This window comes from Drosophila hydei, unplaced genomic scaffold, assembly GCF_003285905.1.
Source record: "Drosophila hydei strain 15085-1641.00,03,60 unplaced genomic scaffold, DhydRS2 tig00000063-arrow-pilon, whole genome shotgun sequence".
Lineage (NCBI taxonomy): Eukaryota > Metazoa > Arthropoda > Insecta > Diptera > Drosophilidae > Drosophila > Drosophila hydei.
This window is the reverse complement of record NW_022045657.1, coordinates 1,881,655-1,909,194: the sequence shown is the minus strand read 5'-3', so window position 1 is coordinate 1,909,194 and position 27,540 is coordinate 1,881,655. Positions and strand designations below refer to the sequence as shown.

The window sequence follows — 27,540 nt, the reverse complement described above, 5'->3', positions numbered from 1 at the left end:
TAAAATATACAAAAAATACAAAATCTAACCGAGAGTTGGTCAGTGGTCAGTGAAAACATATGGTTAACGTAGCTGGAGTACACAACGTATATAGAGAAATATATATATATCGAATGTTATAGAACAGCGGCTCCAAGAAGCTAGTCAGAGTTGAGTAAATTTTAATGCACTGTTTAATCATCGAGTAACAAAAAAAAAAAAAACAAAAACAAAAAATGAAACCTACGAGAAATATTTAATTGTTATTTAGCTAAAAATGAAAGAAATCAAGGCGGAGTCAGAGCAGAGAACGTGTTTTAAGATTAAAGTTGAACAAGATTATTAAATATTAATTGAAACAAGTATTTGAATTACGATTAGTACTTAATCAGTATTATTGTATTTACCTATGCCATAAGTTCCAGTTAAAGTGTCAAAGCTTCAATTTACATATATCTATAATTATAAGTACATTCAACTGAGTTATCAGCAAACAAAGGGTTTATCTGTGTAATCACAATGTGAAAACAAAAATGATTATATATTGTAAGGTTTACCTGTGGCTACATTCGATCTCTTTGGTGGAAGCATTTATTTCATTCGATAAAAAACAATATCTTTTTTATTCGTACTATATATATATATATACATATATATATATATACATATATATATATATACATCTATTTTATGTAGCTCTTGTGCTATAAAAGTTTTTAATTTGATGGCCGAGTTTTAAAAAGCAATCGTTCGAATCAATAATGGAATTCCTATAATTCAAAATTCTTCACAGAGAACAAGTTGTATTAGCTTTAGTTCTAGTACATAAATGTGCCAAAAAATACCTTTAAAATTACTACAAAACATAAAATTAGATGCCAAAACGAAGCGTATTATATATAAAATCAAAAGCGAAAAGAGTCAAGCGAACCCCTGTTAAGTTTACAAAATCAGACATAGCAAACGAAAGGAGATGGTATTAAATTGTTAGACAGATTAAGAGATATTATGAGGCTATGTTATGGGTGTCCCCAACGTACAATAATTTCACATATTTATCGGATCAAAAGTATTTAAATCAAAAGGTCAACCATTTCAATTGGCGTTCAACTGTGTTTAGGCTTAGTCAAGAATCTATTGAATCTATTGAAATCAAATTGTTTGTTGTATCTATGTGCTAGTCAGATCTTAAGAATATTAAATATTGACTATAGTTTTTACCTGTTTTTAGTTAGTTAGTTTAGGTAAATGATTTTTGAATGGATCATACAGTTTTTTGTATAATGTTTTACAATCCAGTTTCGGTTAACCAATGCAGACTTGAGTCGAACTTCCAAATTAAGAAAAGACTAGTCAATAATTTATCCGACTAAAATTAATTCCTTCGAGTGCAAATGAGTGTTTATTTACAGTTAATTTTTAATAAAAAGTAAAAAAAGTTTTAATAAAACAAAAACAATCTTAGCTGAATTTTAGCCAGTAAGAATAATAAGAGAAAAGCTCGTTCCACACTTACTAATAAAAGTAACACATTCAAACTGCGTTGATAAAACACACACACACACACACACACATAATTTTGAAATCTTTTAAAAACGAAAATAAATTAACAAAGAAAAATTCATACACAATGCAAGCGATTAAAACAACATAAATTTATTATATAGAACGAAAAAGCAAAGTAAATAAAAAATTCATTAATCAAATAAAAAAGTGTTTTAATGAATTGATGATCTTAAGTTTAATTAGATGTTATTTAAATTACATTTTACATTTATTTATATAGTATTAAATAAACTTTCACAAGTTACAAATAGTATTTATTTTTTATAAATTATTTAGCATTATTTTAATATTTGTTGCCATTATTTATTAATTTATGATTTTCAACTCATCGTTTGCGCTTTCCAGATGTCTATCACGGCATCAATGGCAATATGTCGTTGGATAGGCGTGGTGAAATAGCCACGCCCCCCAGTCGTTACGATCTCACGTTGGGCTCCGACAAATCTTCATCACTGTCGCGCTCTGAGGCGGGCACGTATGACGTCATTCAGGCTGAGATACAGCACGCCAAGCGTCAGGAACTAGCCACAGGCGTGGCCAGCGCCCACAATGGACACAATGGCAACGGCGGACTACAGATATCCATGTCCAACAATAGCCATGATATCGAAGCAGAGGTCAAGAAGCGTAAATGGCCAACAGAGCCAAGCTACTTCTTGGCCAAGGAGCTGCTAATGACGGAACGTACCTATAAAAAGGATCTGGATGTGCTGAACAGCTCGTTTCGGCAGGTGCTTAGCGTGGAGGATGTGGACCAGCTGCAGCCGCTGTTCGAGCTGCTCGATTCTCTGGCTCAGCATCATAATCTATTTCTGCGTGACATCGAGCACCGCATGGTCATGTGGGAGGGGCGTGGCAATCACGATACCCATCGCATTGGCGACGTCATGATGAAGCATATGGGCTCGCTGCCCATCTACGACGAGTATGTGCAAACGCATTTGGATATCTTGCATTGCCTGAACGACATGTATGAGTCGGATCAACGATTCCAGCAGCTCTACAAGGAGTTTGAGCAGCAGAAGGTCTGCTATCTGCCAATTGGTGAATTGCTGTTGAAGCCGCTGAATCGCCTGTTGCACTATCAGCTGCTGCTGGAACGCCTCTGTGACTATTATGCCGAAGAACATATCGACTATGCCGATTGCCAGGCTGTCTATCATCTGCTCATCCGCAGCACTAAGCAGATACGCGCCCAGCTGCCAGACTCGGCCAATTTTGTGGAGCTGTGCGAGTTGCAGCGCGACATTAGTTTTGAGCAGCTGGTACAGCCGCATCGCCGACTCATTCGTCAGGGTTGCCTACTGAAGCACTCGAAGCGAGGCCTGCAGCAGCGCATGTTCTTCCTCTTCTCAGACATATTGCTCTATGGCAGTAAATCGCCGCTCGATCAAAGTTTCCGCATACTTGGCCATGTGCCCGTCCGTTCGCTGCTCACCGAGAATGCCGAACACAACACGTTCTCCATATTTGGCGGCCAGTGCGCCATTACGGTGAGTGCAGGCACCACCGCCGAGAAGACCCTTTGGCTGGCCGAGCTCTCCAAGGCGGCGGCCGACATCAAGAACAGGCCACCGAACATGCAATTGCAGCTGACCACGCTCAAGAATTGTAGTGAGTATCCCAAATTTACTGACATGGAATATACTATGAATATCTCATCATATATTTAGATCTTATTTCATGTCCAGCTCTCGCAATAGCTAAATTAATCGACCCTTAACGTAATTTACTTCCTATTTTAACATTAACTTTCAATTTGCCTATCTTTTTACTTTACCATTCAACGTCTCTATTTACTTTATCTTTCTCTACTCTCATTATGGCTGGCAAGAAAAGCACGCTGCAAAGCATCGTAAGACATCAAGAACCCCATTAATACTTTTCTACGTTCGCAAGCACTCGATTTTTGCTAACCAATATCTCTCTGGAATATTCTTAGGTTCGTCGGAGGAGGGTCTGGACATGCTGGGACTAACCAATGGCACAAACAGCCTGAACAGCAGTGTAAGTGGCGCGGGCCCTTTGACGCCGCAACAGCTCCAGATGCAGCAGCAGAACAAGACGCAGCCGTCACGCAGCAATACCGCACTACACGTCTGCTGGCATCGTGGCGCCACCGTTGGTCTGGGCGATCATCTCATTGCGGCAGAGCATCAGCTGTCCGGCTATCTGCTGCGTAAATTTAAGAACAGTTCCGGCTGGCAGAAGCTCTGGGTGGTCTTCACATCGTTCTGTTTGTATTTCTATAAAAGCTATCAGGATGAGTTCGCGCTGGCCAGCCTACCCCTGCTGGGCTATACGGTGGGTCCGCCCGGTCATCAGGATGCGGTTCAGAAGGAGTTTGTCTTTAAGCTGTCCTTCAAGAATCACGTGTACTTCTTTAGAGCAGAGAGCGCCCACACCTACAACAGGTAAGTTACCTCTCACCTGACAGCCTAAGGAGCGCTATTAATGTTTCTCATTTCATTACAGGTGGCTCGAAGTACTGCGCAGCACCACTCAAACGCAAGATTTCAAGAATGTCCACAGCCATGCGTCCGGAAATTAAACTCCGACTATAAAATATCCAATCAATATAAAGTTAATTCTTGTGCAATTCCATGGAACAGCCTAGTTGCATTACAATGAAGCTGGGGCCAACATAGAAATGCCCATTAGTATTCTCTAAAAAACATTAATATATATATAAATATATATATATATATAGACAACGTATACACCACAAAACAATTCCCATTTTTTATATACTGTACGGTCCACTACTCTATGCAATTGACTACACTTATACACGGCGTACACATGCGCAATATAATTTAGTTAAGTTCATGTTTCCATGTAAATAACGCCTCGTATTTTACTTTTATCTGCATTTGTTTTATGTGCTGGTCCCTAACTTTACATTCTTTATAGAGACTATGTATTTTTGTGTGGCTTAATATTATTGTCTACTGAAGTATTTTCTAAACAACTTATGTGTCAAATTAAGTGAATTTTACAAAACAATTTAAAATTGCAATGGTTATAAATATATGTAAACAAATATTTGTGTATGTAATAAGAATATGCCTTACGACACTTTGCGTCGCATTTTTAAAATCTTAAACGATGCAATAATCTTGGAAATCTTTAATCACTAAGTTTAAGTCATTAAATTTAATAGATATTAACAAATTAATAAAAATTTGATTAAACATATATATTTGAAAGTGTTTTAATTGGCTGCAATTGTAAATAATATTCGAACATAATTTGCGGAAAAGAAATAGTTATAGAGTTGTCTTGCCCAAGCGAAGAAACTCTTGGAAAAAGATGAAATGGTGTTTCTTTTAGAGTCATACTTTACTTTTATTTGTAGGCCGCGCAAGACGGTTTCGAGCCATTATATGTTCCTCTTCCAAGTTAAGTGAAAAACTCCATACATTTTTTTTTATATTTTTCATTTATTGATATTTGAAATCTATAAGGTAAATTGTTATCATTTGCTTCATTTTGCTGTTTGCAATTGTTTATTTCTCTTGTGGTTTCTATATAATAGAGCTTTAAAAGGATTGCAATAATATTTTTGAGTACAATTTTCATATGTATTAAATTATATATAAAAAAAATTAGAAAACGACATGCTGCTATTAAGGATTATCCATAGAGATTTGTATGATGCTCAGAGCATCATCTACTTCATCATCATTATCATTATACGACATAATCATCGTCCAACACACAAAGTGCTAAAGTGGAGGGTCTTAGCAAAAGGAACAGCAATTTGAAAACATATTATATAGAACAATCGATTGTAAATATACGCTTAATACTAAAACTAAATAATGGTAATGCCTCCTGCCAGCCAAGACACTAGAGAGTGTACCAAAGTTTTACGATTTAGCAAGTTGCAAATGGCAGTTATGAGGTGTTTTAGACTCTAATTACTATGCATATAGTTGAGGATGTGTAAGTGTGTGTGGGAAGAGGTTGTTACTTAAATGAATACCCATTGAAATGAGCCTCGATTCGAAGTATACAAACTTAATCGCAATAGATCAACAACACATGGTTTTACAAATAGGTTTTGTTAGGATTGGTTTGATTTGTTGGTCACTGGACAGAGGCCGCAGTATTATGCATAAGAACATACAGTTTGAAAAACTAATCTGATAGCGTTTACACACAGTTAGCATATCATATCATAGATCCGATCTTAAAGAGATTTTGCATATTATTTTTTGCTTTTATTATTAAATTTGCATGCTAACAACTAACATTTAATTTTAATTGTAATCGTAGTTTAGTACTCGGTAAATTTCACAACGTGTTTTTTTTTTGTTTTTTTGTTTATATTTTTATTTTGTTTGCCAATAAACTTATTAACCAATTTAGGTAGCTTGTGCGAATAATCATCATATTACATATAAGATTAGCATGACGCGCGCTGGCGCAAATTTCTTTAATACACTGTTCAACTAGGCAGCTTGCGAATTTAAGTAGCGGATTATATTGATATATTACGCTTAACATCTCTTCTTTAAAACAAGGCAAATTTTAATTGAAATACGCATTGTTATTGTTATTGTTTTGCTTTCCTTTTTGTTTTGGTATTATATCATATACACACATCAAATGTATATATCTAGAGTAAATTTTGTTTCAATTTAGGTTTGGATTAGACTGGAAAATTAAGTAATTTACGCAATTGTTCGACTCATTTTTTTTAAATCAATTTTTTATTATTATTATTAATAACTTTTCTGCTGCTATTTGAATTATAACATTAAATTGTTGATGTTATATTGTTGTATTGTTAGCTTATGAGAGGCTGAGGAGATATTTAAATATCTATTGTTGACGCCTGAAGTTGTTGCGGCTTACTTAATTTTTTTGTTGCTGCTTCAGTGGGTTGTTGTTGTTGTTAATGTTGATGCTTTTGTCGTGTCTACGATTAAAAACATTTTGCCGAAAATATAAACTGCCCTGTTTTTCGGGTCTATATAGATATATATATATATGTATATATATATATATATTTATATATTGTATGTTTCTGTGTGCGTGTGTGTACGTATGAATATGTGTGTGCGCGGGTATGCGTGTCTGTCTGTTTAGTGTGCCTGTGTGAATGTGTGTATGGAAGTGTGTGTGTTGGTTTTAGGCGCTGTTACAATTTCATAGCATTATAACTATTATAAATATATCTGATATTATTTAATGTAAACTTGTTTATATTATTGCATGTTGTTGTTGTTGTTGCTGTTGAAGTTTCTTGCTGCAAGTCGCTGCTGCTCCTGGCTCTGCTGCTGATGATGTTGTTGCTGTTGGTATTAAAGTGGGCGCATGGCTAATCGATAAAACTTTGCTCCACACAGGCTTTCACACGCTTCTCATACTCGCGACGATTCTCTTTATACAGCTGGGCGGCGGTGGAGTTGGCCGGTGAATTGGGATTGGGATCGCTCAGCAGTGACTGGAATTGTAAAATAGCATTAGAAATATAGCTCATATAGATTATTTGGGCAGATCTAATAGTCCCACCTGTATGGATGTTAATATAGCTGACACATCATATGTGGGACTCCAGCGATTCTGCAATATATCCAAGCATATGCCACCATCTGCATAAACATTTGGATGAAATACTTTCGATACGAATCGAACTGTTGGCGGTTTATTTGGATATTCTTCCGTAAATTCTATGGTTAACTTAAAGGTACCATCTTCAAACGGTGTATCGTGTGGACCAAAAATCACAGCATTCCATATCATAATATTATTATCTGTTGGCGCACCCGAAACACCCGTTGGTGGGTCCTCCTGAAGTCTGTAAGCATTTAGAACACATGAAATTAAAAATATATTTAGCAAATGCATATATTGATAGTAGTTTAGTCATGGATTGTACTAATAATAGCTAAGCTAATTCTAACTGACTTAACTATTGCTTTTAAGGTATCTTGAGAAAAAATTTAGGAAAATGATCTAATTAATCTTACAAGGACTGATAAGGTCAATTGCGAAGTGTTTCCTCTGTAGCACCTCAAAAATTTTAACAATAAGAATCAAAGAACAATATACGATAAGACGATGTGAAGCGCTAAACAAGATGCAAACAAATATTTGTGCATATCGCTGACTAATCATGTGAGGTCTGTGTCTATATATATTTATATAAACACACATATAGTATACACGTATCTACCCATGCAAGAAGTGTCGTGTCATGATTTTAAGATACATATTTCCCCTTGGTGTCTGCTGTTCCGGCAACTGTTTACAATCAACAGCTGCTTTTATGTGTGGGTTGCAATTTTCCTATTGGCGAGTTCAATGAGCGCCAAAAAGTATATTTAGCTGTAAATCAAAATTTGGCTGCTGTGTATTTGTCAGTTATAAAAAATTTAAAGCTGTAGAAACGGAGAAATTGCGCTTGTTAAACCAGATCAACAGCCAATTGGCATACTTCGAGTCACATTCGCAATACACTGCTTCCCAGGCGCATTGTAGCCGACACTAGGCACTATTTAGGTCAAGCATACACACAAAGAAGAGGTAGACATCTACTTGTATGTGCAACAGCTACGAGCTGTAAGAGAGGAAGCAGCAACACCGACACCGATACCAGCCAACCGCGCCCTTCAATCGGCTAAATCAATACAAATGACAAAAAAGCCAAATGAAATCATCGATTAAACAACAACAACAACAACCACTACATACACATATATGAAATCAAAAATAAAAATGTACAAATAACAAAGTAACTAACAACAGCGACCGACAATAAACTTGTACTTGCGGTGGGTGGCACTGGATGGTAGTGATGGACCCGGTTTCTAACTATACAAAAAAAAAAAAGAGCAAGAACAACTTTGAGCTACTTCAACCAAGTCTTATTTAGATACCGATCAAAATTGATATTTTATTGATTTGACTTATAAAACTGGACTTAGAGCTCGTGTCCTACTGAATAAGAAATCGGTTATGCACCCATCTCTATTATGGAGTTTTGTAATTTCTGCTGCCTTGAGGCAGCCTTGACATTTACTTAACATAAAGAGGAATAACCCAACCCCATTTCACCCACCCATACATGTAATGTCCTTTATCCAATCAAGTAAATATTTTGGCAGGGAAATTTATAAAAAGTAAAAGAGCTGAGGGATATTGCAAAAATTAAACCAAGTAATGAAATTGAATGACAACACAACAACAAGCACAGCGGTGAATGAAATTCCAATAAGACGCTGCGCTGCTCTGCGCTGCGCTGCTCTGCTCAGCTGCAGAGTATGAGTATGAGTCAACAAAGTTGAGAGTGACGAAATATTTTGAAACAGTGAAAATCAGGATGAAGCTGACTTTGTTTTGGGGGCAAATGGGAGCAACAATTTGATCATTGTTGCTTTCGTGCTTTCTGCTCTGATTGGCAAATGTTGTTGCTGTTGTTGTTGTTGCTGCTGCTGCTGTTGATGTTTTGGCTGCGACGCAATTGCACAACGGAATAAAGAATTTTTGTACATTACGCTTTGCATTTGTTTTATGTTCTTCTTTGCGCAGATTTAGTTTACATGTGATTTCGTTTTGTGCTATGCTTCAAAGTCAAGTGTCAAAGACGCAAGCAACATAAGCATGTTGTTCTTGTAGATACTGTTGTAGTAGTCTCACAAAATAAAAAGCAGCAAAAAAAGCAACGTACAATCACACACACACACAAAGTCACAACTGGTACGCAGGTCACATACACACATGCACAATTTGTATTTTGGCTGCGCAAACTTTTCCACGGGCATATGTACATACAAGCGTGTGTGTGTATGTGTGTACATACATACACACATATGTCGCCCCGTTTCTCCATTTCATACCAGAATTGTCAGTGTGTGTACTTTTCTTACCTTTTAAAATCTCTCATAAGACGTCTGCGTGCGGGTGTTGACATGTTCTACAACGTTACTACCACTTGTGTTAAATGTAAACTAGAACGTTTAAGCAATGCGATTTTTTATAAACAGAAACAGTGAAATTTTGTAATTTTATTTTTAATTGAGGGCACTGAGCAGCGTAAGAAAATGTATCGATACTTCGCACATACCCAACGATATAATGCTCGATACTCGATATCTTAAAGAGCTGCCAGCTTATAGCTATCGCGTTACGATAGCAGAATACTGTCCACTCAGCAGGCGTACTCCACCAAAAACAAAAGTATGCTCCACACTTAACAGTATTATCACTTCTTCCACTCTGCATGCTCCTGATATATCAAATCGTAAGGTGAATGTTCTTACTTATAAGTAAATAACACAAATTTCATATTTTAATTCAATGAGAAGTTATAAAAACTTTTTTTTTACAAAATATTTAATATTGGCTGTCAACAACAGTACTCCAAATGTAAATCCTATACAGCGTGTTAAATGTTCCCTTTTAACATTTCCCTAAAGATGAAAACAAAACAAACTGTAACCAAAAATACTGCGGGAAAAGAACTCAAGAAGCCAAAAATATAAGATTAGGTGTTATTTAAAATAGGAAATAAATGCTTGGCTATAAATTACTCATAATTGCTGAGTTATAAAGGTAAGTATGTCAACCAGGCTGTAATTTTTTTTTCTATACTTCCGAACAATTTTGAAAGTAATAAAGAGAATTGTTTGTGCTCCATTAAAGTTTATTTATGAATTATATTAACACTAAAATTGAGAAATTAACTGTATCACAAGTAATAGCATATAGAACATTAAACATGCAATTTTTCATTAAACTGGAAACAGCTCATTGTAGGTGAAATTCTCCAGAATCTTAGTGGCAACTGCCCGGAACTTGACTTCCAATGCACGAGCAATGGGCGCTATCACTTCGTTTGTGAATAGCTCGAAGTTCTCATTGATTGTCTGATTGATCACATCGCCCAATACCTTGTCGCCATTGAAGAGATTTTCCAGACGTAGACGACCCTTGCCCGTGCGTATCTTCAAGCCGAACTCCTTCAACTCGAAATAGTCAACATCGTTGACGTTTTTAACGTCGTAAACGATGCGCACGTAAGCCACAAAGTTGGTAAAGTTACCCACGAAGGGTCCATTGCCCTTGATGGGCAGCGCCAGTATATTGCCATTAATATCGTATTGACCCTCTCCTTGCAGCAGCGGCAATACCAGCTCAAAGTCGAAGCGCTTGTTCTGTATAGAGGCGCGCATTTTTGTTATCTCAAAGTTCGAAGCGCCATAGACACTCAGCTTCTTGGCCTTGACTGTAATGCCGCTGGGGCCACCTTCGAGTATGTTCAAATCACCGATGTAGAGCGGTTCCAGAGCGGGCACATTGATTTCCTTGATGCCATTGCCCAAATAAGGACGCAGATTGTGAACGCTCTGCTTTACGCATTTGGAGAGCTCGGGATCGTGGCGATGGCAGATCTGGATATAGTCCGCTAATGAATTAGATATAGTAACAACGGGTAACTATGTGCATATCACAATAACTGGTCATTTAACTCACGCATATTTGATGCATAGGTGTAGCCGATGCAGCAGAGCAAGAGAGTGGCTACAATGATTCTGGATTCCATTTTTAGACTTGCCTACAGAGAGTGAGATAATTAGCTTAGGAATAAATTCTTCTTGACATTCTTAGTTTTGATACTATTAACCCTTTAAATTGTTTTCGTCCGCCTACCAGCTAAACGCTTTTGTTAATGTCCGTTCATTATGATTTAAGCAAACTCATCTGGCTATTAGAGTTATTGACGTCACAGCAGCTTTATTCGTTTGATAATACTTGACGATTTGATTAGCATTAGGCGCATTTACCAGCGACCGCTTAAGTGCAGCCCCCAACAATAGAATTCATATAATTATCCATTAGTCGCTGCATGCATGGTCAGTGTTAATTATTGGCCATAAAATTAAATAGGGAACACGTTCATATGTGTCTGGCCTGTGAAGCTAGTGAGTTGGGCTTGACAGGGGCCTAGCTGGGGCCACCAGACGGGTCGCAGGTTGCGGATAGCGAACGGCCTCCTACCAGAGGTTAGCTGCGAATAAGTGGAACATCTCACGAATAAGCAGCCCCGGACAGCCAGCGGATGCGTGGAAATGAACATCGCATCGACAAGGCGCTTGTGTTGCCGCCTTTTCAAAAGCATAGCTACACACACGCACTCACACCTGGGCTGGACTAAGGTGTCAGTCGACCCGTGCCGAGAGTCAACCCGGCTGGGGGCCCAGGTTCAACAAAACTAGCCCAGTCTTGAACGGAGAGCTGAGGCAAGTGGCGACCGCCTTTTCTATGTAGCCTTGCCCGGGTATTGCGGATCTCTGCCCGGGTCGACCTATCTCTTTCTCCGCCACTCGTGGGAACAAAACAAAATGAATTCAAATCAACAAAACCAAAAACGGGAGTACGGTCCTCCGAATCAAAGACCAAGAGAAACAACAAGTTTCACAAGGGCTAGAGAGGCTGAATTAAACAAGGGCAATCGATCAAAGAAAACCAGGCAACCAACACCACGTCCTGGCACATCCGGGGAAAACCCAATTGTTAGCCGAAGACCTGTTAACTTTTCTAGGACGGATCCATCAAAAGCTAACAAACTTGACAAGGCCAAAGCCAATCGGATATTGAAACGCAATGCTTACGCACCGATTACTGAAGATCAGGCCTCGTCGAGGGAAGACTATCTTAAAATTCAAGAGGATATCGCATGGGCAAGAGCTGTGCTGCCAAACTTTAAAGCTGCCCCCTCAAGTCCCCATCAGCCCATAGAGGCTGAACCCATGATTGAGACATTAATTGTCGAAGTTAAAAATACGGCAACAAAACGAGGCCATGTGTTAGAAGATGCCCTCGGAAGAATAGATGCAGAAGCTGAAATTCCTTCAGGCTCCTATCAGCGCGTCGATGGGGCCTCCCCCGCAAAACGCGCCCGATCTAATGAGACGCCATTAAGAACATTTGTGACTATGGCGAGAGGACGGCAGATAATTGGTATCATTGACAACAGCCAGCCGGATGGTAAGATTCCTCGGAACCAATGGAGCTTGATACAGGCCTCTATGGCGGCAGTTGCACTTGAGGTGTTGCGAGATAACCCAGGTCCGCCACCGTCATGCATGGACATTGGTTGGTTTCAAGGGACTACCAAACTGGTTGCTTGCGACGATGATCGATCTGTCCTGCTTTACAAAGGTGCACTAGCTAAGATTGGCGGGGTGTACCCAGGCGCTCAGTTGGAAGTGATTGATGTGCAGAACATACCAGCACGTCCTTGGGCTACAGCTTGGCTACCCGAGACACCCTCCGAGTCTAATGACATTCTCGAAATGTTAACAAAATTCAACCCGAATTTGCCGACAAGCAATTGGAAGGTTATCAAAGCAATCAGGTTCAGGGAGGCTGCCATGGAAGTGATATTTCAGATCAATCAGGAGGCAATCCTTTACCTAACTCGGTGTGATGGTCAATTAAGCTATGGCTTCAATAAGATCCACATGAAATATTACGCCGCGCCACATGAGGCGCTCTCAAATCTGGAAGCATTTGCAGCGGCTGTTGATCCACCCAGTGATGACGAAAAGGAAACCACCGAAGATGGTTTCAACGAGGACCTATCCTCAGAGTCTGACTACGGAGGCAGTCAACACAGCCTCTAATAGGTAATACCTACATCTAATATAAAACCATTCCAAAGAACAAACTGATATGATAGCCCTACCAGACCTAAAAGTTAAATAAAGCCTATGACAACCTGAAAACCTAACTGCAGGCTAAACTTTTTATTATTCTCGATTATGTAAGGTTTACTGTTCCGAACTGGAATTTGTTTTTAACGTATTGTAGTATAGTTTCTTAATAGCACTAAAAAACACACTCGCGAAGTCTTTACAAATTTAATTAAGTCTTGGTTTTTTTTTAAATATTGTTAAGTATTAACAATTGTGAAACTTATTTTTTAAGAACTTTTTACTAACGTTTTATTTAATAATTTCCTTTTTATTTTTTTTTTGTCAACTGAAGATCGTTTTATCTAGTCGACTTGAGTTGCTTTTTGTATGTTTGTTGTTTTAGTAACCGTCTACAGATCGTACTGAATGCAAAATTGTTGAGGCGTTCGCGTTTTATAGCAAAGCATTGACGCTTCGATTTACATGAGAGTTGCTGGCGAGCTTAGAACTGGGCAACGTAGAACCCCAAAACACGTTGACAATGCCCGGGCCAGAGCAAGTGCGGTTGGGGCTGCGGGAGCCGAAGGCAGACATACGCTGGGGGTTAATAGTGAGAACGACATGTTAAGCGGCTGCGGGTTAATCATAATAATAATCTTAATGATCGCATTCACACAAATGAGTTTCTCTGTGTGCGCGTGTGTGGCAATACCCGGCCCACAGAAAAAGCTACAATCAGGCTTTCCAATTAAACTGCAGCTCGAGCTGCCCCTTTTGGTAAGTGATGAAACCTGCCATATATATAAATATTGGCAACAATTCGTTCGATTACCTTCATTAATATTGTTTTTTGTTTTCTTTTAAGGCACTGCAATTAAAAATTTTTTCGACAGGGGCCCACGAGTCGTGTTGACAATCCGACGAGCTTTGTAATTAGAAATTGCATCGCCTGTCATCAGAATATTATATAATCTCACTGGCACTCGGAAGGCAAGGCTGAGACTACGGGTACGGTTACGACTGACATGGTTCACTGCGACAACTGATGGGCTTCCCATGGCGTCTGTTATGGCTAAAAATTGCTCAAGCACACGCAAGTGGACGAGTTATTATAATTAGATTATACATATGAAACGCTAAGGAAAAGCTGTTCGGGCGTTCGAGTTGGATAATTCCAGTACAACCGGCTAATAAGTTGGATTATGACAGAAACTAAAGCTGTTTCTATGATACGCGAGCTGATCTCGTAGGAAATTCTGTTATTTCGAAGAAGCAAACTATCAAAAATAAAAGACACTCGATTCAACAAAAAGGTTTTCTTTTGCTTCGACCATGGAGATTTGTTTTCGCCATATTTTGCAATTTGAAAGTAAGTGAAGCAAAGAGATATTGTGCACCTAAGAGTATTCTTAGCCAGCGTTTATCTACATTGAAAAGGCTACATCATTTTGCTGTCATATTTTCATATTATTTAACTTTGCTCCATAGTTTTTCATTCATTCATTCATAATGTCGAGACCTTCAATTTGCATATCGACCCTCCCATTACTGACGACCTAATGATAATAGTAAGACAACTTTTAACCTGTGATCACACTTATATAATACCAAAACAGTTCTAAAGCATAAGCCACGATATATGGCGGAAATTAAATAACCAGCGAATACATATAATTTCTGATTCAAATAAGGCATACTCATATTTCGGATATATGTATATATTTCGTATAGTTGTTTATTAGATCGTTTGTTTTTGTTTCTTGGGTGAGTTTGTGTGCAATAAATTAGGGCTTATTTATTATATCATATAGTACTCGTCCGACGCTTAATTGAAAAGATTTCACTAATTCAAATTGATCCATTCATCTAGCGGTATTTTGGCGAATAAGCGATCCATAAAGTTGCGTATGACGAGGGTCAGCTTGGTGCGAAGCGCCGGTTTCATTTCCTTGAGCAGCTCCTGCGAGTTCGAGTTGATGAACAGATTGAGAGCGGCTTCTGCAATGGGTAAATACGTTAGATCTGCAACTATTGGCAGTGAGTGAGAGTGAATGAGGGTTACTCACGGATAACTGTGTTGCCGTTGGCAATGTTGTCTACGCCCATTTGTATTTCCTTGACATTGAAATCCATTTTGACCGAGTCGGTCGTCAGATATGTGCGTCCATCAGCGGCCTCATTGGCCACCGCCTTGAAGTAGATCTTGGCCTTGACGCCCTCTTTAAGATGGAATTTAATTAAAGAGTTAGTTGGTGGCTTGCTCCACTGCCCCATTGTCGCACTCACCGTACTCGCCCCAATAGTCGCCAGCACCGGAGGCCTTTACCAAGATCAGAACACCTGTGGACCGATATTGAGCCTTGACGCGTATGCGGGGTATTTCACATGTCAGCTGGAACTGCAGCGAGTCCAAGTCGGAGCTGCAAATGACGGTTGACAATGACAGTGATAATGACACAATGATGATATATGAGTTCAAGCTACGGCTAGATGCTAGATAGACATAAAAGTGCTATTTCATTGCTGGATGTGCTAATGTGTTGGCATTTTTTGTCGTTGTTGAGCTTCTGAATCTTAATTCAATGTCGCAGTCGTGTGTGGCAGCTAACTCCACCTCGACCTTCGATTCCGGCACAGCCGACAATTGACAGACTCGAGACGACAAAACTGGTGCAAGCTACACGAAAAAAAACCTGTATACTCGGAGCAAAACTCATTTGCTAGTTCTAGATCGATCTCTGATAGGAAATATTCACTATTATGCATTTTAAGATTTATAAAGCAAATTTCATTAAGCCTGCGTCTATGATTTGGAATGCAACTTTGGGCTTAGCCAAAAGTTATATATTTGAACTCAATTGAAAATATTTCCATCTTCATTGCTCATCATTTCGCTTAGTGTAACCTGTCAAGCTGCCACCCCAAGTTGAATCCAAAGCCGAATCCAAAATTGAATTGCAAATGAAACCGGCTGCTGGCTACTTGGTTGGCCGAGACCACAAGAGACTACTTAACAAATGGTTGACATAGAGAATCGCTTTGACCCACATTTGCTTGGCTATCGTCAGCTTAGGCACTCGAAGCTCTTTAGATGTTTTGCTGCTTCGAGCTAAGTAAATGGTTCTGAGTGGTTAACTGAGGGTATACCAATTTCATTTTGAGCTGTGATTCGCACAGATGAAGACCTGTAGTTCCTTTCATATACCCGTCATATATCCGTCAAAATATTCGAATCATATTCTGAACGACCGACACCTTAACACCAGCCATCCCCTAAATCACATACAATCAATTTAAATCATCTCTGAGACTTTAAAGATAAGATAAGAGCATCAACACTTCGTCTAGCCACATGCACGAGATCTTGCTTGTATAACAAGCACTTGTTACCGGAATATTGTCGTGTGTGTTTGGGGCAAATTGTTTTATCTATTGCTTGCGGCTAGGTCAAGGATTCAGTGTTGCATAATCTTTCAGTGGAGGCTGGTTTCGAGCAGGCGTCGCTCATAGATAACCCAAAGCTTTTCTAGCTTACGTTAGTTGCCATCAAAAATAGTTGATACGTAATTGAATTCTGTTGAGTAGCTTGAGTCATTATTCTACTTTAGTTGTGCTTCATTTTAATAATAACTTTTCCCACTAAACACTATAGATGCTATAAATATTAATCGGTTATTGCCCCAATCACAGTTCCACTAATTGCCCACCGACGCACGCTTCAGAGAAACTTACCTCAACTTTAATTTATGATTTATATGTATAAGTTTCCAATTTGCAGTAAATACAGACCCAAAATGGCTAAGCGCAAACCCCATTCTGTAAGGCAACTACGTTCCATGAAAAGCCCAGAAAATGCAAATTACTATCGCACATGGATCTCTCTCTGTCAGAAGAGCGCAGCATTTGAGAGCTATAGAGATCTGAGATATGCACCAAAGAGATTCTTGAGGCTTGCTCATAATTCTAGCAAACGGCTTTTCAGGCCGCAATAACAAGTACATACGTAACGATCGGGTCCAATTGACTGCATAATACTCGTTAGCTAAATTGATTTGACGATCATTTTTGTATTACTCAACACATAATGAATCTGAGGTTATAGACCGTGATTATCGTTGAGTTTGCAAATCTCATTTCTAAAATTAACTTTGGATATACTCTTATATACAGTTTCAGTATTGCTTTACGTTGTAAAATGTTTATGTATACACCTCCATAGGTAACATAAAATTCTCAATAATATCAGGCATGTATGTACCTATTAAACACTTCAAATCTAGCTCGAATATCAGAAAAGGCCACGCATTCATAAAAATAGACTGAAGGAGATCTAGCCAATGCCAATATGCTCTCTTCGATTCGTGAAGAGGCATACAAATTGCATTCATTAAAATAATTCTTAGCTACGATCGCGTGCCAGGCAAATGCTAAAACGCATTGCTGGAATGTTTGACTGAGCAAATGAGCAGCAAACTGGACAAACGAGGCAATATTTTGCGACGGAAAAGGAAATCAAAGACTTCGACAGCAACTGTTAAATACTCTTGCCTAGTAATATATATTATGTGAAATCAAAGTCAATTATGTAAATCTAATAGGACAAAATATATGATAAACATTAGCAAAACTAAAGCATTGACTAAAATTATTGTAGCTCTTCCGCAATGGAGTATCAGAATGTAATAAGCTATTTTAGCATCGCGCTATTCTGGGTCAAAGCGGCAAAAATCTTTAATACGCACTGGTCATAGTACAAATGTGTTGAATCTGACCCCTCTCTAGACCTAACCAAATAAAAACCTACAGCTGTGTCGTATGCCCTGATTAACTGACTCGCTGACTGGGTGATGAGGCTTGCACAGAGCACAGCTTTAAAGGTAAGTGATCAATACATATGTGGAAGGTTTCATGCTTCTTGAAAAGTCCATCTATTCTGGAATGTGGAAATGGGAATAGTGGTACCTACCGCACATTGGTAACAGTTATATTGCTAACGCCAAAGGCTTGGATATTGCGGAAGAGCGCACGATAGCCATCCGGGCCGCTGCCCAGCACAATGCCAATCTCATCGATAACCACTGGTTCAATCTAGTAGAGAATATGAGAGAGAGAGAGAGGAGAGCTAGACATTTAGTGCATAGGAAATCCAGTCGGAGCTTACCTCGTAAATATCCAATTCAGGTATGCCCTTTTGTAGATAATGCACCAATTTATTGCCACTGTCGCGTAGACACTCGTTGATAGCTGCCTCATCGCGTGGGCATTGTTGCAGGTAGTAAGCTGCAGGTGTGGAAGAGAGAGACAGAAAGAGAGATCTAAAACTAAAAGTGCTGGCAGTACAAATAACACTCTCACAGAGTGTGCACGGATGGAGAGCATGAGAGAGAAGGAGATGGGAACACTGAGTGATTAGACAGTGTGACCAGCTGCAACTGCGAAACATTTCCCAGTTCATCGACGTTTATTGCACGCTCATTTGTTAGGTTATCAACTTTTGCTGATTGCCTCTTGTTTTCTTTATTTTTATTTTGTTTATCTTCAAGCTGAAACTCAAACATTGTGCATCCGAGTGAAGCGAAAATAATTGCAGCGCGGCTCGCAATGCTTGCGCTTAGTTCAAGTTCGCTCAGTGCCGCTGCACACCGGCGGATAAGATCAATCCCAGGCATAGGCGTGATCATGTTCAGCAATCAACTTGTTATTGCCTGGCCACATGCCTGAGACAGACTTGATGTGACAGCTTTATTGGCGGGCTTCATTAACGTTGAGCGGAAAACTATATAGCCTATCCACTTGGGGGCATGAACTCAAGTACATGTAGCATCAGCTTCAGAGTTACTGAGTATTTAAATTAGACTGCTCACTGCCAAAGTCTTATCTAATACTCTTACCTAACTTAATATCGTCACAAATGCTTAACTGTTTGCAATGATATTGCTATCTTCTTCAATGATCAAAAAAGTTGGATTTGCTCTAATAAACGATCTCCCAATACATCACAACTGTTTTCCTATTTAATATTCAAAGAGAACAAGAGATTTTCTAGTAAGAATTCTGAAGTAATATTTCGAATAGAGCTCGTAGCAACAGTATCTCCTACTACAATCCTGTTAGTTTTATAGTTATTTCAAAACATTATAAAGGTTGATAAATACATAAATATATATACAGCAAGGCACGTCTCATCGTAGTATAATTCTTGGAATAACATTTATATGGCTTTCTAAAATTAGCTGCGTTTATAGCAAATGCTCTTAAAAAATCTTTGTCTAAGCTGTGCCAAATTATATTTGGCTATTTGAATAGGTTTGTCATATGCCCTTTGCTTTTGGGGGATTTTTAACTTGGAGTTAAGTAATTCCTGGAAATGTAAGCCCCACGTCTGATGCCAACTTTCGATGTGGCCGGCACGTTTTGTGGCGGTAATTAAAGTCTAACTAAATGCGACGTGATCGCTGCCGTCATTTGGGCCCCTCTTTAAGGACTGGAAAGCGTGGTTAGAAAGTGATAGAGCCATAGACCACGCAATTGCTTACGATTTCTGGCGAGTTCCTTAGCTATTCCAATTGGATATTTGGCACTACTTACGCTGTTGCTGGGCACGAATGGCGCCCATCGTGGAGAGCAGCAATATTATTCCAAATTTGTAAGACATTGTGGTTTTTGCTGTTGACTTTTTGGTCGCTCTGCATGAAAGTACAAGTAAAAATGAATAGTTATGAGTGTTGTTTCACTTTTAGCTGGGTTTCATAATTTATTAGCACGTTTCTTTCATGTTGTATATGCTAATTTCTGTCTACTGGTTTTCGTCTATGAGTAAGAGCGAAAGCGTTTCGGAAGAACTTAATTTTTGATGTACACACAAAACAACACACACGCACACACACAAAATGGAACATACAGTGTTTATAAATTTCACTCTGCCCTCGAAATTCTAGCGGGCTCAGCTCGTAAGTGGGTCAAAACGGACCAGTTCGCTGCGTTTCGAGTTGTTTTGTTTGTTCTTTCTTGCTGGCTGACGATAAAAACAGAATTAAAACCGAAGTGAATGAATTGCTTTCTTCTAAAGGTTGCTGCTGGTTTGCTTTCTTTGCGCTGACTGGCGTCCAACTTTCACGCGACTTGAGCGAGGAATGAGCCAACGCTGCATTGGACCAAGCCATTTAACCAAAAACCCCAACCAGCCAGCAAGCCAGCCAGTCAGCATGTCGGCCAAAAGAAATGAATTGCGTCGAAAGCAGTGCCGAAGGCGTACGCAAAGTGCATTGCAACAACGAACAAAGGCCACAAAATGGGGCCACACCCACCGGCCACTGCATGCAACAGCAACTAGGCAGGGCTTGGGCTTGAGCTCACCACTGAAGGTTAAGTTCATGCCATGAGCTGTTCGGTCTTTGACTTGGCTTGGCCTGCCCTGCCCTGCCCTGCCCTTCCCTTCCCTGGCGTTTTAAATCAGCGTAATGAGCCGTGAATCATGAGCTTCATTAGCCCAGGGATAAGCTGTGCTTAATCCTGCGTGCCTTACATTCAGCATAGTCTGTATATAATTTCTATGGCAGGAAAATCTTTTTTTACCTTATGATGGCTGGCAATTTGTGCTCTTTTGTGGCCAAGCAGGTGAGCTGGCCATAGGGTGCCTTTCTGAAAGGTCAAGCGCTTACATTTGCCATTTGCCACTTACCGTATTCCGTTTGCATTGCACACGCTCTAATCATTTGCATGCGAACAATAAAAGCAAGCAATATGGTCTTTCATTGAATACAAATAATTATGCTTTCCTTGGATAGCAATCAATCACACTAATTTATGACAAATTCCTTTGACACGCCCCCATCCAAAGAATTGCAAGTCATAAAGAACTTCAAGAACTTTATACAAACAATGCCCCAAGGGCGTGTGGTGCATTTTAATTATTCAATTGTTGTGTTAATATTAAAGAGTGCATTCAATATTTTACAGTACTAAATAATAAATATATTTCTATACGAAAATAAGGCATGATGAAAGTAAAAATAGGAATTGTTTCAGTTGCTGCACTATAAACGTGCAAAAGTGTTGCATACTTTACAGCGCAGCCAAAAATTCACTGGCGCTACAGTCGCGGCACACATATTAGTCGCAGCGTAAATGCCAGTTTTCAGGTTTTAATGGTTACGGTCAAGGTTATTTTTATTGGTCATTGTGCTCATTGCGGTTTGCTTAAATTATTATTGTTGAAAGCTTTCCCGTAGCCAGCGGCAGTCCTTGAATAATCATGTGCATTGTTATGTGTGCATAGAGAAATGTTGTTTATATTACATAAAGAGTAATCTTTAAGTTAAGCCAAGCTGACTTGAAATGCGAATACATATGGCCTAGAAACTTGCACTTCCTTGACTTTCTTGTTTATATTATTTTGCGAACATATGTTTATTTAATTATTTAGAGTTGTCTGTTGAGCTGGGAATTTATGTATCCCAAATAAAAAACATTTAGAAACTAGTTTCTATCGATAGTGAAACTATCAGCTGATAATTTAATCAGCGCTTAATATTCTTCTTCTTATATAGTTAGTTGCAGCCCATTAAAATCCAGTTTTCTGGAACTCGTTTCCTCTTACTTATGACTAGCATTAAAACTTCTACAAAAATTATATAATGGTCCGTAGCTCTGTGGCCATATGCACTTAAGGCTCACGTAACGACTGTTTAGCCTTTATTCTTGTTATAATTAAGTAGATGCTCTTGGTGATTTCTGGGAAACATTATTCGTGCAGTGTTTATATGCATATGAATATGTATTCCACTAATGTGCCGAACCCATTGGATGCTAGAACAAAGCTGTCTAATTATTTAAATAACAATGCGAGTACTTTAGACAATGGTGTGACAAACGTTTTCCTGTACCACCTACTATTTACCTATTGGCTCCGGCTCCTCTTTACGTTTTTGCCCCTATTGTCATAATCCATATTGGTATTCGTATTGTGTGGCACGGCCACTCGTAAACGAGCTCACATTTATTATGTGCTAGAATCGAATGGAGGCCTTTGTGTGGATTGGCACTTCTCCACTCTGTACTTGTCAGGGCCATTGTAAACAGTTTAAGATCAGTCAAAGATCAGCGAGTGCAAAGCTAACCCTACTTGAGTCCCATTTGCCAAAGTGTCCAAGTGAACGGAATCTGAGCTGGAGCAGCTCCTGAAATGCTAGCTGCTGTCGCACTTGTATGGCACTCTGAACTCCATAAGCTTATTCACAATTAAATATTGATCAGAACGAGTCTTGACGTCAGAAATAAACTGTTTTTCATATTACGAGCGCCAATTAATTGTATACTGTACAGAGAATGAATGCTACTTAAGTATGTTATTGAGTCTCAGTTTTTGTATACTTATTTATCTTTAAAAGTCTCATACGTATGACTTTGGCACAGAAATGGACGAAAGATGTCGAGAGTTACAAATTATAGATATCAATTAGTTATTGTGGCTACTTGTGCAGAGGTCAGTTGCTTCTGAGGAAGGCTGTTCTGGTGCACAGCTTGTCAATTGCTCAATGGTTGTCGGGCCGTGACTGAGCACTGATTCGCCAGGTAGTATACCGACAGGTGCCAACAGTTGATTGCTGCGAGGAATGTTCTTAGCTTCATAATGATTTGCATCTTAGCACTTCTGAAAGATTAATAATAAAAATGTATTATTTAATTCTAAAAGAGTTAGGCAAAAATTTACAGACCATTGCGAAAATTGAAAATATTTATTGCTCTTTGTGCCATTTGGCGTTAAAGCAAACAAGACAAGTGTAAACAAACCTTGGTCACCGATCACAAGATACCCTGTAGCTAAGTTGTTAAAAACAGTTTGTTTACCTTTTGATGTTAATGAATGTGTAAAGACGTCTTTTGTCGTGAGCGAGTATCTATAAGTACCTATCGTTCTCTTCGCAAACTGCTAGTCAGTATACCCAACTTAGACCGTTTACAATGAGTATAATAACAATATTTTGGGCAGCCAAGATCTAAGCTGAAGAGTGAGGAGGAAAAGAGACCTTTAGACACATTTACTAAACACCGGTTAGCAGCCAGCAACTCACCTAGTCATTCAGTCAGTCGCTCAGTCGCTCAGTCGGCCAGTCAGTCGGTCAGGCGATGACGACTGCCAGCTTTGCATTCAGTCGCCTCCTCTTCGAAGGGGGCTTTAAAATCAAGCCGCCACTTTGCCAACGCTCACAGTCGTCGTTCGCAGCTGCGCGTTGTTGGACGTCTACCAAGAGCCGAGATCCATAAAATACATAATTATTGCTTTAGTTGGAGTTTCGTGGCGTGTCGTTAATTGTTTATTTCTTTGCTTTAATAACAACATTAGCAAGCACATCAATATGCTGAGATATTTGTGCATTGTAGCAGCAGTTGCTCCGCTCTTGATCGCTTTCTCACAGGCCGAAACGCGTAAGTTCGATCTTAATTAGAACTGTGTGTGCGTGTGTGTGTGTGTGTGCATAAGGTGTTGTAACACATATTCCAGCTCTGGCTACTGACATGTGAAGGACGTGTTCAATGTATATTTCGCTGTAATTGGAAATAAGTCTCCGACAGTCTAGCTAATTGCCTGAACATATTCGTATGTTCTATACTCCCTCATATAAATATTCATCGATAAAAGTGTTAAGTTTTTCCGTATATTTGTAATTAATTAGCAGTGAAAGGTTAGCTGACAATTGATAGATGTGCTGTCCGAAATTTGATTTAATTGACAGACATATAGACATATTTCTCTAATTATATGTTTCTCTTATTTATTTTACAATTTATTTCATTACAAAAGGCAAAGCTGAGTACAGCTAGTTTTTTTTTAAGTTTATTGGGGACTTCACTTAGCATCTCTAAAATGCAGTCAACAATAGTTCATTAGTCAAGTTATTGACTGCGCCGACTGCGGATGAGCTCATGATTGTGCAATTAACAGTTGCATTTACAGTTACACTTCAATATGCATGTTTGTATCCCTGTAAATGTCAAATGTCAAGTGTCAAATGTCAAGCGGAGCGTTTTCCTTTATAAAAACTATTTATAAATGTAAACTGGCACGAGTCGAATCAAAACAGATCTCGAACTCGGGCAGGTACCAAGCTGAATGGAAATCAACTGAGGCGAGGCTTCCGGATCCATAAAAGACGCATTCAAAATGCAAACTATGAACCAAATCCATGTTTAATGAGCGCAGCTAAAAGCTACATTTATTTAAGTTTCCGTTGAACAGCCTTCAACTTGAATTTTGCGTTGAGCTGCAGTAGCGGCGCTAATGATCGAAAATTAATTTATTTATATAAAAAAATATATAGGAATGTATGTCATTATATAGCGACGATTTGAGACGGCCATGCAGCAGAATTGTATGCCATAATACTCTACTATATGAGCTCAGACAGGTTCTTAAGCGTTGCATTTGTCGACCTTGTTGTGGTCGACCTTGCCAGAGATCGCGCTTGCTCTTGGCCAGGCCTGAACTTGAATATTTGTTGACCGACTTTGGTGCGAGTCGTTGAACCTTACAGGAATTGAAAGCGAAATTGATGTTTTTGTTTAAACAACTAAGTGATGAATATTTTTGGTGGCTCTTCATGTTTACTTAATAGCCGCGTACATCAAACAATGCCGTCGCGACGATCCCAAGCTCGTCGACTGTATCAGCGCTGGACTGGAGCACCTGAGGCCCTACCTGGCCAGCGGCATACCAGAGATCGAGGTGGGTAACCCTTTTCATGCATATTTGCATTGCCAAACGGGTTGCAGTTGCATAAGACACAATTGGCAAATGGCAAGTGGCAAAAACGGCGATTGCGCAACGTGTTGCCAATTGCATGTGGCAGCTGCCACTCAATTGCGGAAATTGTCTAACTTGATGTACAATTGAGTTGTCCTAACTAATATCTATCTCCATTTCTATCTCTATCTCCGTCTGCATTCGTTCAGCTGCCTTCCGTGGAGCCCTTCAAGATGGATTCGCTGGCGCTGCAGCTGACCGAGGGACCGCAAGGCTATAAGATTACGCTGAAGAACATGGAAGCCTTTGGCGCCAGTAACTTTCAGGTTAAGTCGTTGAAGCTAGGCGAGAATGGCGGTGAGCCGTTCAAGGCGCGCATTTTCATGCCCAACCTGAAGATCGAGGCTAAGTACACCAGCTCCGGCGTACTGCTGATCATACCTGCCTCTGGCGGTGGCGAATTCCATGCCACATTCGATGGCGTCAATGCCGAACTGACCGGCAAGACGTCGCTGCGCGGCAAGTTCCTGCACGTGGATTCGCTGAGCCTAGTCTTGGATGTGGATAAGGTCAACATGAGCATCTCGCGCGCCTTCAATAACAATCGCGTCTTGTGTACGTATTAAAGCACACTCAAACGACCTCTTAATTAATCAGATTATTTCATCTTCTTAGTGGAGGCCACCAATCTCTTCCTGCGCGACAATTCGCAAATTGTGCTGGAGGCCATGCAGGCGCAACTCCAAAAGAAGTTGGCCACCGAATTCGGAAAGTTGGCCAATCAGCTGCTTAAGAACGTTCCTGTCGATCAGTTTTACGTGAACTAGACTACCTAGCCTAAGGACTCTAGCTATTAGTTTGCTTTTTATTTAATTGTAAAATACTCGCTATCGCTATGGACAAAGTATTAAACAATATCCTTGCATTCTATGAGGTGTAAAGACAGACAACTATAATATTCCAAATATTTTACGGAAGAAACTTTTTAATACATGAAAAATTTATTTACTGATTTATTAGCGAAGTCTTCTTTGACAAACGGCTCGTTAGGGCTGTAAATCATTTTGACAGCTCTTAAGCTATTCGGAGTTTTTTTCGAGGGAACGAAGTGACAAACTCTTTGGCCAACAAAAATTTTATTTAAACTTAACGGCCAGCGGCTTCCCTTGCGCATATGCAATAGGCTTTTCCACAGCAACGATATTTGCCCCTGCGAGTATGCAATTTTTTTGTTTACCTGCAGCTGCTCACCTGTGCTTCTGCTGCATTTTGCTACAAATCTAAAAACAAATAGTTGTAAACACAGCTGACCAGAGTTTAGAGAGGATTAAGCAGCTTCAATATTGGAATATAATAAAAATAAAATCTTAAATCCATTTAATGATCTTGTCATTCCTATTAATTGACCACATAGGATTTTTTTTAGTGCTTTACAAGTTTGAGTTGGCAAGACTGTTTTTTTTGACAACCCTTTATATCAGCATAATATTTATATCAGCACAACGCTTGTAAATTATTGGAATCTCTTACAAGTCATGGTTGTGCTCGTGCTGCTCCTCCATTTAATGGCGTATGTAATGATCTTTAACCAGGAAGTCTTCATGCCAATGCTAGCACCCTCAACGAGTATGATGCAGTCAGCTACGCCGCAGCGTTCTCAACTCTAAAATAAGTAAACTGTTTGGCCATGTTTTTTTTAAAGTTTCTTTTTATTAAATATGTAGAAGTATTTAGTTTTACAATTGTTCATCTTTAGTTATGTTCGTACACCTATGTACATACGAGTGGCTAATTAGGTTTCATGTTTTCCATTTCATTTAATTGAATTCGAGTTGATTTGTTGGGTGTCATTGTGGCATTAACGGGGCATTCAAAAGGAAACTAAAACAATAACCAATCTTAAGTTGTACAGTTTTAGCATTGGTCGAAAGTGCTCCAAATCTGCATTTGGAGTAAGTGTGAGGACTAATCACTAGCTATAAAAGGCTATACAATATTAAAAAAGAAAAACAAAAGGCTAAGGAAAAACATTGTTAAAATGGATTAATATTTTTTATAATTTTCATTTTCTTTAAGAAAAATTCAAATTGCTGAGCCCAGATCTATCAGATCTTAGCCCGATACAAGATCAAAATCTATAGATTCATTTTCATTTTAATTTTCATTGTCATTTTATTTTTGCTTTGTTTTCTAAAATTTGAAATATATTTTCAAAATTTTCAATCGTCCCTTTCACTTACGACCACATCGCAAACATATATGCCTTATACGAGTATTCTGTATATACAGTATAATGTAAAGGATCGTTAATATTGTTGTTCTTTTTCTACAAGTTGGTTGCTGTTGTTGTTATTGTTGTAATGTTATTGTAACATAGTTAGCACATGCCGCCTATTACACATCGAGATTTGCTCATCCAGAACAATTTTCAAGTAAAAATCTATATAGTTTTACATACATTTCAATTCTACAATGGAAAATTCTACTATTTGAAATTATTTTCATTTGGGATTATTTGTTAGTTCTTTATTTACTGTTGGGTTTAGTTTTAAATTTTGTTTTCTTTTTCTTCTCATTTTCATTTTTAATTGTATTTTAAAT

At 38.9% G+C, this 27,540-nt stretch overlaps 5 protein-coding genes across 5 annotated transcripts in view; 2 read left to right on the top strand and 3 right to left on the bottom strand.

The window, feature by feature from the left end:
* The window catches only part of LOC111595731 (FERM, ARHGEF and pleckstrin domain-containing protein 1), a 37,019-nt gene extending 32,509 nt beyond the window's left edge, over window positions 1-4,510 (top strand). The window contains exons 11-13 of the mRNA XM_030222938.1: window positions 1,891-3,159; window positions 3,488-3,959; window positions 4,021-4,510. Coding sequence (XP_030078798.1) covers window positions 1,891-3,159; window positions 3,488-3,959; window positions 4,021-4,096 — 1,817 coding nt within the window. The 3' untranslated portion in view covers window positions 4,097-4,510. The remainder of the gene's footprint in view (window positions 1-1,890; window positions 3,160-3,487; window positions 3,960-4,020) is intronic.
* A 2,281-nt stretch (window positions 4,511-6,791) lies between these two features.
* Window positions 6,792-9,641, bottom strand: LOC111593620 (ubiquitin-conjugating enzyme E2-17 kDa). The gene is made up of 3 exons (XM_023306489.2): window positions 9,426-9,641; window positions 7,069-7,354; window positions 6,792-7,000 (listed from the first exon to the last, which is right to left on the bottom strand). The coding sequence occupies exons 1-3, from the start codon at window positions 9,467-9,469 to the stop codon at window positions 6,875-6,877; spliced, it is 456 nt and encodes a 151-aa protein (XP_023162257.1). The 5' UTR covers window positions 9,470-9,641; the 3' UTR covers window positions 6,792-6,874.
* A 547-nt stretch (window positions 9,642-10,188) lies between these two features.
* Window positions 10,189-13,637, bottom strand: LOC111593619 (protein takeout). The gene is made up of 3 exons (XM_023306488.2): window positions 13,503-13,637; window positions 11,032-11,113; window positions 10,189-10,963 (listed from the first exon to the last, which is right to left on the bottom strand). The coding sequence occupies exons 2-3, from the start codon at window positions 11,099-11,101 to the stop codon at window positions 10,290-10,292; spliced, it is 744 nt and encodes a 247-aa protein (XP_023162256.1). The 5' UTR covers window positions 11,102-11,113; window positions 13,503-13,637; the 3' UTR covers window positions 10,189-10,289.
* A 1,267-nt stretch (window positions 13,638-14,904) lies between these two features.
* Window positions 14,905-20,337, bottom strand: LOC111593618 (protein takeout). The gene is made up of 7 exons (XM_023306487.2): window positions 20,098-20,337; window positions 19,785-19,882; window positions 18,358-18,476; window positions 18,163-18,284; window positions 15,483-15,616; window positions 15,263-15,415; window positions 14,905-15,194 (listed from the first exon to the last, which is right to left on the bottom strand). Exons 2-7 carry the CDS (start codon window positions 19,849-19,851, stop codon window positions 15,040-15,042), a joined length of 750 nt encoding a protein of 249 aa, XP_023162255.2. The 5' UTR covers window positions 19,852-19,882; window positions 20,098-20,337; the 3' UTR covers window positions 14,905-15,039.
* A 3,054-nt stretch (window positions 20,338-23,391) lies between these two features.
* LOC111593617 lies at window positions 23,392-25,895 on the top strand. Its single transcript, XM_023306486.2, has 4 exons — window positions 23,392-23,624; window positions 24,812-24,921; window positions 25,149-25,554; window positions 25,615-25,895. The coding sequence occupies exons 1-4, from the start codon at window positions 23,555-23,557 to the stop codon at window positions 25,764-25,766; spliced, it is 738 nt and encodes a 245-aa protein (XP_023162254.1). The 5' UTR covers window positions 23,392-23,554; the 3' UTR covers window positions 25,767-25,895.
* The last annotated feature ends 1,645 nt before the right edge of the window (window positions 25,896-27,540 follow it).

Excerpts from the sequence above, each read along its gene's own strand:
- LOC111593618 (XM_023306487.2), bottom strand. The coding sequence starts at position 19,851 with ATGTCTTACAAATTTGGAATAATATTGCTGCTCTCCACGATGGGCGCC. Across the intron at positions 18,477-19,784 it reads CATTCGTGCCCAGCAACAGC|CTTACTACCTGCAACAATGC; the intron begins GTAAGTAGTGCC and ends CCACACCTGCAG. Across the intron at positions 15,195-15,262 it reads CAACGGCAACACAGTTATCC|AAGCCGCTCTCAATCTGTTC; the intron begins GTGAGTAACCCT and ends TACCCATTGCAG.
- LOC111593620 (XM_023306489.2), bottom strand. The coding sequence starts at position 9,469 with ATGTCAACACCCGCACGCAGACGTCTTATGAGAGATTTTAAAAG. Across the intron at positions 7,355-9,425 it reads CTTATGAGAGATTTTAAAAG|ACTTCAGGAGGACCCACCAA; the intron begins GTAAGAAAAGTA and ends AAATGCTTACAG. Across the intron at positions 7,001-7,068 it reads CTATATTAACATCCATACAG|TCACTGCTGAGCGATCCCAA; the intron begins GTGGGACTATTA and ends TTACAATTCCAG.
- LOC111593619 (XM_023306488.2), bottom strand. The coding sequence starts at position 11,101 with ATGGAATCCAGAATCATTGTAGCCACTCTCTTGCTCTGCTGCATCGGC. Across the intron at positions 10,964-11,031 it reads CACCTATGCATCAAATATGC|CGGACTATATCCAGATCTGC; the intron begins GTGAGTTAAATG and ends CTAATTCATTAG.
- LOC111593617 (XM_023306486.2), top strand. The coding sequence starts at position 23,555 with ATGCTGAGATATTTGTGCATTGTAGCAGCAGTTGCTCCGCTCTTGATC. Across the intron at positions 24,922-25,148 it reads GCGGCATACCAGAGATCGAG|CTGCCTTCCGTGGAGCCCTT; the intron begins GTGGGTAACCCT and ends GCATTCGTTCAG. Across the intron at positions 25,555-25,614 it reads CAATAACAATCGCGTCTTGT|TGGAGGCCACCAATCTCTTC; the intron begins GTACGTATTAAA and ends TCATCTTCTTAG.